The following is a 15,142-nucleotide window of genomic DNA, read 5'->3' as shown; positions in this document are numbered from 1 at the left end:
TATTAATTAAAAAGTTTCAAAGGCAATATGTGTATACAATACCATATGCAGCACATGGTGTGCAACATGCCACCTCTGATGTCCATATAGCGACCGCATGAAGCTGGTACATACTATATTATCTGTCTTTTGATATAAAGATGCAAGTTGCACAATCAAGGGGATTAGGTGGAGCTTAACCTGTAGTGAATACTGTATTTAGAAATAAACAAAAAAATTAGCTGTGATTCTGATTGGTGCATCCCGTAAGAGTTGTAATTTCTGTAGGCTTAAAAAAAGTTGAGAATCATGGCACCAAATAAAATTATGTTAATTCGTATCTAGATCATAATTTGTATATTCTTTTTTTATGAGTTGTATCTTTTGTGACTGGATAACTCTTACTCCTGTCTATTTAGCAGAGTTATCTCTCTTAAAAGCAAACCTGTACCTTGTTGTGTCCTGATTAAATTGACAGTCTAACACTGGTCTCTCTGACAGTGTGTGACACGCTAAGAATAGAAACTGCATTTGATTCACCAAACAGTAGCACTGAGGTCTATGTAAATGCAATCGGTACCCTGATGTCGAGACAAGTGGTCGATACGAAACTACAAAAACAAAAACAAAAACCACCTATATTTTATACGAAACTAAAGTATCTTCTATTGTTTACGAATTCCATTGACGATGGCGGACGAAGCACTGTCAAGAGCTGGCTTACATTTCGATGAACTGAATAAAATTCGAGTTCTTGAACCAGAAGTCTCAACACAAACAAATGAACTAAAGGAAGAATGTAAAGAGTTTGTAGATAGTGAGTATGACGATTTCTAAGTCATCGGACACCCATAAATGGCATGGTCCTGCTGTATGTTTTATCTGTCACCAATTTTCGTAAAAGGGACTGGGGCCAAATTTTATGTACAAATTTAATGCCGCAATCAGCGAGATAGTATAAAAAATCATTAAAAAATAAAATACAAAAGTGCGGTCAAAAAGGTCCATATTTTTTTATACCTATTTTAAAACAAAGCATAAGAACAGTATCCACTTGACCGAAGAAGTCAATGACAGTTCATAGTCCTACAACGTAAGACACATCATCCGATATATTTGTTCGGGGGGGTGATGGGTCTTACCGCCTAACTAACGGCGTTATGTATCGTGTTTTGATGTCGACTAGCTGTAACGAAAGTCAGAAATATCACACAAATGGCAACCAATAACGACGCTTTTCTACAAAGTAAAGTTATAATGTTTTTGCCAGACTTTACTTACCTTGATGTCTTTTCTCTAATAAATTCAAATTCTCACAAAAGAAATGGACTTGTTTTTAAGTTTCGTTGGCCTACAAACGATGAAAGCCAGGAATGCCAAACTTGGGTTAAGTTGAAGTATTATTCTTTAATGAAATGAATAAAAATATATTATGCTAATTGGAACTGTAAAGCAACATTTCGTTTCATTCAAGAAACATATCCACCGCATCAACCTACTCAAACATACTTCGGCATACCTTGACTACCGTCGCATTGCAACAACTTCAAATGTATGTCAACTGAACATGAAAATGCGTCCATTTGCTAGTGTCATATTTTCTTTCCACCAGGATAAAGACAGCACAATAAGTATATTAATTACACATAAATTAGCGGAAGAGCGTTGATATATGCTGCCAAATGTGTGAGATATTCCTGAAACTTTGACTACTCATTCCGATGTCAACGACATCGGAACATGCTATATAAGCCCGTTATTTGGATAGTAAGACATAGCACTTAAACAAAAACAACATGTGCTATGTCTTACATTGTAGGACTATGGCAGTTCATAGCAGAAGAAGTTTATGCACTCCAGCCCCAAATTTCTACCTGTAATTTTCATGTCAGAAGGTCATTTTTGACACCATGTGATGCTCACAGTGCAAACACAAGCCCTTTTTCTAGATGACAGTTCTGCAAAACAGTGTGTACTAAACAGGCTGATGCAGTTGAAAATAGTAGTCATCCAAGCCGTTTTTGAGATATTCTATTTGCCCCAAACCCATGTGTTTACTGCTATGGGAGGCTAGCTCTTCTTCCTAGCCAACTATTGGTATTTCACTATCAACTTACTGCAGAGTAACTTTGGAAGGTGTACATGCCTGACATCAATTTCAAGAACAACACAAGCCAGAAACACCTAGTTCACAAATATATCCATATCTTTAAATAGTAAACAATAATAGCTAAAAAAGTCACACCATAGCCTAAAGTTAAGAAATTTGCCTGGGGCCAATTTATTGAAACTGTACCCTGCCACCTAAAATGGTGTCAGCAAAGCCTAAGAAAAACCCAACAGATATATTTTGCATGACCTTATGATGTAACTCATGCCCCCAAGGAAATGTGTTGCAGTGCAACACATGAACTTTCTAAGGAAAATATGATGCTGTCTGAGTAAAATGTGTATTCAGCGGCCTTATACCCCTCAGTGGCTCATATCGTTATGTACAGTTTAACTATCAGTCATACATATAGTAATACAAATAATACAAGTGAGGACACTTGTCTCCTTTTTTCAAGTGACCTATTTAAGAATCAGCGCTGATATTTCAGGCTACATTTTGCATTGTGTAGTAAATTTGGTACAGATGGTACATGACTTTGTACGCCTATCCAAAGTTTGGATTACTATCATACCTTTAACCCTTAACTCCCTAGGTATGGTTTTCCATGCCTTTACCTTTGGCCCCAATCTACGCATAACTATGCTATTACCATTACCAATTATCAATGCATTTCTATGCTCTACACAGTGTATACCATGAAAAGGTTCTATCTTCAGTTAATTTACCAGCTGATTCACCACATGATAACCAAATACAGGTCAAAACTAATAAATCATCTTTACTAACATCTGGTTTTAATGACGTATTTCTTAATATTAGACCATATAAATTTAAATTTAACCGACAAATTATATGTAGAGGGGTTTTCCAAAACTGCATCCAAAATGGCAATGTTAGCCGATGGTAATTCTTCAATTTGATGGAACTATTATCTCCTTTTCACATATGTAAGTTACTTATAAGTGTTTTCCAAATATGAATCTGAAGTTTACATTATTAATATCAATTCAAAATGTAATGTGCAGAAAATATGGCAAGTCTTTTTCCAAACATTGTTATGCATAATGGAGCTTTAAGGAGTTTAAAACACGAAATAGGTTATAATTATGGGCCATATAAAATAAAAATACAAAATTAAGAATATTTGTTGTCAGTTTCTTCCATTCATATTAATATGCAAAATTTCAATCAAAACATATCACATATGACACTGGAAGTCACATTGTATTTGCGAAGGGAATTCTCTGATTTTGTCATGGTTATTTCGTCTTCATATGTTGATTACAGTGATTTGTCTGGAAGTGAAAACAAGTTTTGTGGATTCAGTTCAAATGAAATACCACATTTTTTAAATAATGATGCCATTTAAGATGATGGATCTGAATCTTTTTCGTCATATATCTACATTAAAATGTCATCAGGCTCAAGTGACACTGATGATGATCAGCCAAGTCGGTTTGCAGACAGGAAGATAACAACATAAGTCCATTTACTCAGCACTCAGCACCGTCACATAATGTCTTGAAACAGCTCTAGAACAACGCCATTTCAGTTTATATTTTCCATTTGGACTTTTTTAAGGATCGTAACTGAAACAAATAAATTTTCAGCTGAACAACAGGCAGATTGCAAAACCAAACTGGACAGACACAAATCTGCCTGAGATGTCTGCCTTTCTCGACATAGTGATCTTTCAAATAAGGCACCAAACATGGAAAAAAGAGATGAAAAGAAACCAAATTTGGCTGTGTCATTTGCAACATCCATCTCTGCAGCTTAGAATGTCACAGCCTGTTTCATCAAAGCATGTTCATTATAGAGGAGTAACTATGATGTGCTCCAATACAGTTGTAGAAAGTTTTTGTTGTTGTCGTGTTTGGGTATTTTTCCTTAACAGGAAAGTCTGAAAATAAGAGATTTCCTAAGTAGTTGATATTTATATTCGAGTTCAGCTCTTCAGTAAAATGAAACATCATTTGGCATTTTTTTTCTGATATACACAGGGATGGTCCTGGCTTTTAAAAAGCTGTCGCCAAAAAAATCGCCAACCTCAATATTTTGTCGCCAATTTTCAAAAAGTGTCGCCAGAACAAGTAGTGCACATTTTTCCAAGTGTTCATTTAGTCTATTAATGTAACAGGCAATGAAAATTACAAAAGATGGGTTAGTTAATTGTTTAATTACAACAAGCATTAACAAAATGTTACAAAGTGTTACATGAAGATCCGTCGCAATTTTAGGGCTGCCCACTTGTTGAATGTAGTTTCAAAGTCAAATTTTTCACATCTGTACATGCTGATTCTCATGAAATTCTCGAGAGATGAGATGCAGAGTTTATTTCTGATGTCAGTTTTTATGAGGTTCATCTTACTGAATCCACGTTCACAGTCCACAGCACTGACAGGTGACACCAGTAGTCTATCAGCAGCCCCCCCCCCCATTATGGCTAGCTTCACAAAGCTTGTAGTGAATTGCTTCCTAAATCCCAAGAATGGTCACTGAATGCTGTATAAATTTTCTCGACAAACAAAATAGGATCTCCATTCCCACGAATGAAACTTACACGAGTCAACACCTGGCAATATTGGACCGTATATATAAGCATAAATTCACACCCAGTTTAGAGATTCTTTCACTCTTGTATTTTGAGAAATAAATAATTATTATTAATTATGCAAAACTGGTTGGTTTTTTTTGGTGCTATTTCTTGTTTCGGAGTTTAAGTCTCAGCAGCCGTAACACGGATTGATGGCAAAGGAAAAGATCAATGAGTAAAATGCTGTACTGGCGACAGACATAATTGTGATTGAGATTTTTTCCATTTACTTTGTATTTATACACAGTAGTCGGTACTTCAAAGGTTATCAGTTTTCTATGAAGGTTCAGCAAAACTATTGTACTGGTATATGTAAAAAAAAAAAAAACAACAGAAGATTTAGCCATTCAATTAAATGTATCTGTTCTATTCGCGTCTTAGAAGTCGGTCAGTTGTAGGTATAGTTCGGTAGCATGATTGACTGTATCACAGCATACAGTACTCAACCCAGATGTCAGCATAAGCAGATTATGATGTAACAATGCACTGTAAAGATGGGGTTGTCAATACAAACAAAGGATTGTTTGTGTAACAGATTGATTCCAATGCATTGCTTAGTCAAGTTTGTGGCTTCCTTTCGTTCTCCCTTTTAATTTATCCAGTCCAAATCTATGATTGTATGTACAAATTAAATAACCAAAAAGTCTGTCACCAAAAAAATCGCCAGATGGGATATTTTTGTCGCCAATAAGGAAAAAAAATCGCAATTTGCGACATTGGCGAAGCCCAGGACGATCCCTGTATACACATGTATAGCTAGATAGATTTACTACATCAATAATGACAAATAACAAGAACATAGTTTAAAATTTGTTTATAAAAACCTTTAATATGCCCATGTATGGAGAACAAGCCAAGTGAATGAACGACGTGAGAAAATATGTTTTTGTGAAAGTGATTTAATTGCGCATGAAGAATCTATAAATAGTAACACCTAAAGTACGAATATTTTCTGGATCCAAATATATAATAACCTCAAAGCTTTGATGTTTAATTTCATTGTTGTCGACAAAATTTTACTGTAGCTATTCTTCAACAATGAATTGAAGCATTAAAATGACAAATACGGCCAATGTAGTGAAGAAGTACGGCCTAGATACCAAGATATCCACCATTATTACCTATCTGCTGGTCAACAGATTTTCTGCTGTTGTCCATGGCTTCAAGAAAAACACTTTTCAGTGGCCCATGGTGTTGAAAAGGTTGGACAGCACTGCATTAATGGATTGAGCCACCCTGCAAGAGGAGAGTTATTATCCAACTCACTAAGATCTGAGAAAAGGACTGCAAGACAAGTTGAATAGACTTTTGTATCACAGGTGAATAATTTAATATAAATATGAAAAATTGGCATTAGGCAACGTCATAGGATAAGAAATTGAACTCGGGAGTGAGATGATCAGCAATTCTTCCTCATTTTGAAATATCACAGATGTGCATGCATAAATGTATTTTTTGTTATACAAATATACTTATTTATACATGATTTCATACTCTTTTAAATGATACAAATTTACAAACTTTTGATAACATACTCTCCTTATTTTTGTAGAAATTGCCAATTTTCAAAAGATTGTTGGACAGTTCATAGATGTTGTGGATAACGTTGCTAAAGAGGTTGAAAAGGAGAAAATGAAGGTGAGGACATTATTTATGTGTATTTTTGTTATTTCCCTTTGCAGTGTTTATGTCAAAGATCTAAATACAATTATTCATCTCTCATGTTCCAGAAGAAAAAAAATCTGGTATCGTAATCAGTAGAACTCCACTGCTCAAGTAATAATGCTCCTTTTGTTGTAGGCTGTGGATCCAATGAAAACTGTTGCACTTCAGTGATTTAAGCAAATACTGATTTATCTCCCATAGTGTTGGCAACTGAATCACATAGGAAGCTAATGTCCACTACTTATATCATGACCATTCCTTTTGTTGTTAGTATCAGGTCTCAAAATCTACAGAGATCTATTGTTGTATTAATGAATCAACTCCCTTTGCTGCAGTGTAATAGGCCTCAGAATCAGCAGAAATCCACAGCTTAAGTATTTTCACACACACACATACACCCTTTTTCCAGGCTTCTGGATCTCATAATCTTTAGAAATCAACAATTTAAATATTTCCCCCCTCTTTTTACCTGTCATTCGGATCTGATAATCAGCAGAAATTCACTTTTTAATTAATAACCAGGTGGTTTTCCCTTTTATGGGATGATTCATCAAAAGTTAAAATCCACTGGTTAAAGAAGGTGTTGTGTCCCTTTCTTCCATGCTCCTGTAACTTGTGCTTCTAAAATCCATTGCTGACATTAAATAACATCTGTATTTGATTTAAGGCTATTGGGTCACGTAATATGCTGAAATCTATAGCCAAGCAGAGAGAAGCTCAACAGCAGCAGCTTCAGGCACTAATCACAGAGAAAAAGATGCAGCTGGAAAGGTCAGAATTAATTTTAACACGATTTTATATTTGAATAAAAAAAGATTTGGTAATTATAGACATTTCAGTTTTCCATTTTGTTCTGTTCTGAGCCATGCACTTAGAATTAGTTATATATACATTGATCCATTAGTCAGAATTACAGAACTAGCTATTTTAACAACAAAAGCTACAACAATCACACTTCTATTAGTTCTACATATTGGGTAATATATCTTGAGTGTGAAGCCTTAAGGGACAATTCCATTGTAAATAAGAGAAATTGGGAATTAAAATTAACGCATTTCTTCGCATTGTAAGTTAGCAAATTACATCAGTTCCTCATTATGACAGTCGTTATTATAATGATGTTCATGGGAACCATAGACTTTACCACCTGATAGTAGGTCACTGTACAATGATGTTGATGAAATGTAATTATTCTGTTACTTAATGGGAGCCATAGTCATCTAAGCCTTATAATAGGAAGCATCATATAATGAAGGAGTCTGTGCTGATGTAGTGCTGTATGTAAAAGCAGCACGTTAATTTTGCAAAATTAATGTACTTTTGGAGATTGTATTATGGTATATTATATTTACATATTTTGTTTACTTGTACAGATTTAAAGGGTTCATGTCAGCTTCCAATGTCGGCTTGCTTTCAATTTGACACCTCTGTTTTTGTTACAATAGTTTCCCTGTCAGCATTTCAGACTGTTCTCTGACATATTACATGATTGATGCTAATTTCTCCAACATTATGCTGAAAAATAGTGTTAAATGGCATGAAAGTTGGTCTGAAGTTGTAAAAGTTGAATATAATGTGGGTTCTGTAGAAAAGACGGATTAATCTTGGTACATGTACGGGAACTAAATAGCTTGAAACTGCAGATGTTGTTAAGATGAATTCACACAAGCTTTACATGCTGATACTCAAATATCATCAGTAAAATAGAAATTTCACTTAAATGTTTTTGCCTTTTCTTGGTATTAGTATCATTTCCATCATAAATCCATTTGTCAAAAATGAAAACAGATTTTGTTGCATCATTCCTACAAGCTGACATACTTTTCTGCAGTCTTGTGAAAAGGATCTTCTGATACTGTTATGCCACAGTAAAAATAAATTTACTTAAATAGCAGTTATTATCTAACCGTATCGATGATTTGACAAAATTATCAAAATCAATCACTGAGAAAGTTTTGATTGCTTTTAATGATTTTTTTATTGCTGTGTTCATTAATTTATTTTAAACACTGTTTCAACAAAATAGGGCATTATTTATTTGCCAAAAAATTGGAGGTGCTTACATGCACACTGAAGAGATCATCATGTTTTTTTGTACATCATAGTATCCTTAAGAGTGGAAGTCCTTTTCACAAACTAATTACACTAATAAAGATTAACTGTTGATAAGTTATGCAGACTTTATGCCTGTTTCTTTAAGTGTAGCCTTTAGCTGTTCTGCAGATTGGTCATGGTTGAGCTACATATTAAAAAGGGGAGTTTCCTGGGACATCATACAAAATAAAGGTGTCTTTTTTATAGAATTTTATACGTATATGATCCAGAAGCTCCAATCCTTAAGAGCCCTGGTGTGGTTGCAGGATTCATGCTAATTTCTACATTATGCAGAAAACTCAGCCCAATGTACAAAAAGATATCCTACCCAATGTGTTCTGTGACTATATTTTATTTTAGATTATAACTTCAATACTGCTATTACTACAGCTACTACTACTGATGACGATACCAATAATGATGTTTGTATGAATTATCACAAAAATGAGATTATATTCTTTGTTTGCAGGTTAAGGATTCAATATGAGGCTTTACAGAAAGAAGAAAGTGAACAGAATGAATTCATAGAACAATTCATTCTCCAGAAATGAGAACAATTATTTAAATCATGTTGTACATATCTATCATTTATGTATGTCCCTTTGACATCTGTGATAATTTTCCATTCTTTTCATTATTGAAATTAAATATACTGGAGTGTCTTAATTGTCATTATTTTTCTTAAGTAACTTTTGCAATTTTGCACTAAATTTGTGGGTTTTTTTTCCAATGAAATTTTGAACAAAATTTAAACTTGAAACATGGGATTATACACTATATTTATTTTAGCATATTTAATAGTCAGAAGAAACGTTGTGCAAGGAAATAACACATTAAAGGCCTTCAGTGTGGATGTCACACACAACTTTGTTAAGTTGCCTCTCTTGATTTATGTTCAAGGATATATTTGAGTTAAGTTGTGAAATCAAAACCTTAATATATTAATGCTTTTGGAGTTATGATGCCAAGACTTTATTACTGTATTTAGAGTTAGTTTGAATTGTGTTGCTAAATATTTATGAATGAAAGGTTTGACTTTGCCATTATCATTCATGCACACAGCAGCAGAACTTCTGTATTCCCATGCCTTATTTACAGATCAAATATACATTTTGCTGTTTAAAGGTTGTACATAATAATTTGCACATGCACTTAAGCAAATATGGCAGTTAGTTGGGATAGAATATTTTTCAGGTACATGCAGCTCTTTTAGAGGTTATGCCAACGCCCAAAGTTTCCATAACTATTCAGCACTATAAAATCCCATATCAGTTCATTGCTAGTTTTATTGAATTCATAAAAATTCCAAATTTTATGAATTGACTGAATTTTATGCCAAGAGGTTGGCTGTAAACTGTGATGTGATACTGCTGAAGAATATTTTACACATTGGTAAATTCTGGGCACTACTTTTGGGTGTCATTCTAGTCTGCTTATGGTAGTGTTTTGTCTATATCAACTCCATAATTACAACACCAACAATCACCCTGCTACATCTCACTTAAGACTTCAAAATCAAAGTTGAAACTTAAATTGCACAGTCCTTCCTGCACCTCATCTCTCACTTCTCTAGCAAACAATGCTTATATGGTAGACTTTGTGATTAGAATTGAAGTTCATGAATTATTGCAACATTTATTGGATGCTGCTTCAATCCGCCTTTGTACTGTGTCGTGGTCGTATGTTATAAGAAGCAGTGGATCATGTAAAAAGGACACGTTTTGTTTTGAAAGATTAGCACGGGTAGAAAGCAAGCAGAATAAATGCAGAGCAGTTAAAATATATTTGCTCCAACAAAAATCACCGTTACCCTCACTTACTCTTTCACTGTGATTTTGTACCAGCAAGGTCATTTTAGCCAACAGAGTAATGGGAAAGAATAACTTTATTCATAAAGACTTGATAAGAACCAAGAGACAGAAATTAAATTTTGAACAAGAAACATGGTCCAGCAGTTAGAGTATTCATTTGGTGCAGTTGAATGGACCAAAACTGATTTTCTTATTTCTTCATAGCAATATTGCTACAAATCAGTTTTTGAAAAAGATTTAAGTCATAAAATGTACTTTTGTCAGAATAGAACAAATGAGCACCTATTTATGACTCTTAAGTTATTGAACACTTTTGAAATCATTTAGGAATGGTTCCAAATGTATGATCACATTTTTAGAATTATATGAAAAGATGTCTTTATAGGTAATAATAACTTTGACAAATGTATGAACTTCCTAGTTTTGCTTGCAAAATGTTATATAGAAATGATGTTTTGTATAAGAAAAATCCAAAATCACCATTATAAAAATTGTGTTTTACAATATAAAATTATGAAAAAAAATATCTAGCTAAAGTGAATAACAGAATAGATAAACTTAAGAAATAGTATAATGGAGTGTCGGCATTTGTTATGTGAATTTTGTTTGAGCCATTTTATGTTTGAGTGACTTCGGGAGCATGGGGGTTAGAGCAAAAGAAGTATTGCATTTAAAAAAGATAGAACAGGAAATTAATTTACATCTTGAAGTGTGTTCAACATTTGTGATTATATATGTCTGTGTGCATGAGTGTATGTGGTATTTAAGTAAGTAAACATGCACAGATCGCTGTGCAAAACAATTTAAAGTACTCCCCCATGCACTAGGTCTGGTGATGATGTAGAAAATGAAAATCCTGACAACATTTGTTCAATAAAAGTTTATAAAACAACATTCATTTAATATACTAACTTTTGTTAGTCCATTGTCTTTACTTCATAGAAATCTCATCATGGCAAGCAGTAGTCAAGACAAACTTAGTGAAGAGATGTTCTGCCGTGATAACACCATCCTGCCTCTAAATTAGGTCATTAGGCCAAGAAAATTAGGTCCTTGTGACCATACACCAGGTCATTAGGCTAAGTAAACTAATGCATGCATCATCAGCTTATGAACAGTTGCTATTTTAGACTTCTAAATTATCACATGATTAGTTTCTATCAAATTTGGCAGCATGTCCTGTCGTGAAGTGTTTTCAGATTTATACAAACAATGTGCCGATTGGGCATCAGTTGAGGCTGGCACAGATAGAAGAAGAAACATTAAACAACTTATATAAAGAGTGCTCAGCAGAGCATGATCATATTTTTTTTGAGAGTGAGCACCCTGACAGGAAGCTCTTTAAAATATTGGGGCCCCGAGTGGCCGAGTGGTCTAAAGCGTTCACCGTTACGGATCACTGCCATCTCACCTCTGTCTGCGTTGGTTCAAGTCTCGGATTCGGCTAATGTGGTTATGTGAGAAAGCTTGCCATTAGCTTCTCGTGGGTCAGTGGTTCTTTCCGGGGGTTTTCCGGGTTCTTCCTCCACCATTAACACTGGCCGCCATGTATAGCCTATCTTGTGCTGAAAAATGGCGTTAAGCCCTACAACAACAACAACAAGTTTAAAATATTTTATGAATGATGCAGTCCTGGCAGGAAACTTATTCAAATTTTGTATGAATGATGCAGTCCTGGCAGGAAGCTGTTTCAAATTTTGTATGAATCATGCAGACCTGGCAGGAAGATCTTTAAAATTTTGTATGAGTGATGCAGTCCTGGCAGGAAGATCTTTCAAACTTTTTATGAATGATGCAGTCCTGGCAGGAAGCTGTTTCAAATTTTGCATGAATCATGCAGACCTGGCAGGAAGATCTTTAAAATTTTGTATGAGTAATGCAATCCTGGCAGGAAGATCTTTCAAACTTTTTATGAATGATGCAGTCCTGGCAGGAAGATCTTTCAAACTTTTTATGAATGATGCAGTCCTGGCAGGAAGCTGTTTCAAATTTTGTATGAATCATGCAGACCTGGCAGGAAGATCTTTAAAATTTTGTATGAGTGATGCAGTCCTGGCAGGAAGATGTTTCAAATTTGGTATGAATGATGCAGACCTGGCAGGAAGATCTTTCAAATTTTGTACGAATGATGCAGATTGGCAAACAAATATGATCACGATTACTACAAATAAAAAATGCTATAAATTACTTTTTCTGCAAAATGGAAATTAACAAAACTTGATAGAAGGCATCATGGCATGAAAGCTATTCAGATTTATTCAATTATACTAACCTGCTACCAGATAAATTTATGTTACTAAAATTAAGAAAAAACCTTAAAATAATTATTTCTTCAGAATTGCTGAACAGGATTTGACCAAATTTGACAGAGCTATCCTGACGGAGGGCTTTCAGATTTATACAAGTGATGCTGATCTGAGGACAAAATTGACTGCTGTTACAAAAATAGAAAAGCTTCTAGACAACCAATACCGCTGAACAGAACTTGACCAAACTTATCAGCAAGTATTTTGGCATGAAGACATTTCAGAGTTTGAAGAATGATGCTGATATTCTGTCAAGTATGGGCAACATCACAACAAATGGAAGTGAAAAGTACTTTGAAAGCTTCTTCACAAATAATGGAATATAACTTAACCAAACTTCATCAAAAGCATCCTGTCATGAAGACCTTTCAGATTTACATATAGATGCCTCTGCTATGTTACTATGGGAATTAAATGACCATGGTTGGGTATTTGTCAAGCTGTACATTTTACTTTATTACTGATAACATAAAAAATTAAATCGTCTCATGGCACCATAATAAAACCTATCCCATAATTAACACAAGGATTAGTGAGATTCAGTTTAATGACAAGCTTATATTTTTACATGTTTGCCATTTGCCACCATTGCCATCTATGCATCTCATTTTCTGAAGAAAGAAAGCACAGAAAACAAACATTCTTGTTTCTGTTTAGTTGGGTCATTTGCTATGCCTTGGATGATAACAGCTGATGAAACAATCATGCAAACTAAGTTTCAAAGCAAAGTTGGTAAATTGTGATTAAATCAGTAAGAACCAGGAAAACATGAAGAAGAGGAAGTGATCTTTTTCAACAAATAAATTGTACACACCAACTATTTTCATTTTGTGTCATGTGCAATACTATGGATGGCTACCAAGGCCCATTCAGATTTTGTAATGTTATATGAAGTGAAATGTCCAATCATTGAAGGGAGAGTAGCTCAACAAACCTGCTCCGTGCTTTGTTTGGTTAAAGAGTTGACAGTTGGAGTGCAAGAGGGACTGTGCATGTAGAGTGTTTTGAATTTTGGGATGGATATATTAATGGTTGCAGATTTTGACCTACTCTGTGACTCAGCTTAGAGACACTCCTCACACTTGTGGTCTTTCATAAATAAAAATATTTTGGTAGAAAACCCAGTATTGACAATAGAATGAATTGCTGATGCTCACAGTGAATGTTGTACCTATGGACTCATGCATTCTTGAAAATATATGGCTTGAATGCAGTTAGATGATTGATTTAACAGGTTCACAGCCAGTTCAGGAGATTTTAGTGTTTCTTTGCTGCAGTATACAAAAAATTCTTTACTGCTTTGTCAGATTTCTCTAGGAAACATGTTACAGATTTCACAGGACTGTTGCAAACCTTTTCTAGTCAGAATTTTTTCATCTTTCTCATCAACACTGCTATGGTGATCTTTAATACTATATCATGACTTAGATTGAATATTCCCTGCCAAAATGCTCAATTTAAAATTAATTAGTTTTGAAATTTTATATCTCTGGTCAAAAAATGAATAAGGTTCCAGATTAGGAATTGAAGGGCAACAGGGACAGATATTGGAAAATATTCTTTGATTTTTCCTTATAATTCTGGTGATATTAATTATAACTGACTTGGTCCTGAAATGTCGATTGACATTCAAAATTGAGTTAGCAGGTTTGGATGCATTGTATTTGGCAATGTTGATTTCTTCCCCTGTGTCCTTTAAGTTTATGACTGACAACATTCATTAGAGACTATGATATTTGTGTACCTGGTCAGCTGTCATTTTTGGGACTCGGTAGCACAAATTTTCTTTGGGCTTCTGCATAGAATCATCCTAATTGGCCACTCAGTTAATCTGGTGTGATAGTGCAGAGTCCAGATTGTGTCCAATAGTTTCAATGTATCAGACTTTAAATAAACTGAAAACAAAATCATAAGCATGCAGTTTTTACTCTGAGGAAGCTTATTTTAAATTACATAAAAACAAAACACATTTTCTACCTTGCAATGAATAGTGTTGTATTATGTATTTGATCCAGCATGGTACAATTCATTACAGATTTCTCATAAATCTGTAGTTGTGTTTTTAAAAATTGGAATTGTAGCCTGATGTATTTTATGTTGAGAGATTCAAGACTGATTTGGTCAGATAAAGAATTCTTATTTTATATTTCAAGTTTTTAATTTATGCAAAGATTTATTTCCTGAAAGAAATAAAAACTGTAGCAGCCAAAAAGATGTTTTATATTTTTCTTTTACATGAATGACCACTAAGCTCAATAATGATTCCGCGAAATAAATTGACAAATTGATAAATATACATATTCTCATAAAACTTGTGAAACGGGGAAAAAAGATTTTTACCATCAAAATGAGAACATCTTTATATTAGCAAATATCTGGAGAGGAATATCAGTTTTACTATGCTTTAAAGGTATCTATTTTGCCATTGATTTATACTCAGTTTCTGTGAATTACTGTATTTGAATTTTTGCCTTTTTGTGACCCTATGGTCTTAAAGTAAGTGACAGAAAAGAGTGAAAACCAACAAGTTTTGCAAAATTCAACAAATAAATTATTTCCCTTGACTACAAAGTTTAAA

At 34.1% G+C, this 15,142-nt stretch overlaps 1 protein-coding gene across 1 annotated transcript; it reads left to right on the top strand.

The window, feature by feature from the left end:
• The first annotated feature begins 638 nt into the window (after positions 1-638).
• LOC149777253 (intraflagellar transport protein 20 homolog) lies at positions 639-9,113 on the top strand. The gene is made up of 4 exons (XM_089941997.1): positions 639-796; positions 6,241-6,326; positions 7,021-7,124; positions 8,917-9,113. Exons 1-4 carry the CDS (start codon positions 670-672, stop codon positions 8,996-8,998), a joined length of 399 nt encoding a protein of 132 aa, XP_089798123.1. The 5' UTR covers positions 639-669; the 3' UTR covers positions 8,999-9,113.
• The last annotated feature ends 6,029 nt before the right edge of the window (positions 9,114-15,142 follow it).

The sequence above is a fragment of the Sinohyriopsis cumingii genome, chromosome 18, assembly GCF_028554795.1.
Source record: "Sinohyriopsis cumingii isolate HCF-2022 chromosome 18, ASM2855479v2, whole genome shotgun sequence".
Taxonomy (NCBI): domain Eukaryota; kingdom Metazoa; phylum Mollusca; class Bivalvia; order Unionida; family Unionidae; genus Sinohyriopsis; species Sinohyriopsis cumingii.
This window is presented reverse-complemented; position numbering and strand designations above follow the sequence as displayed.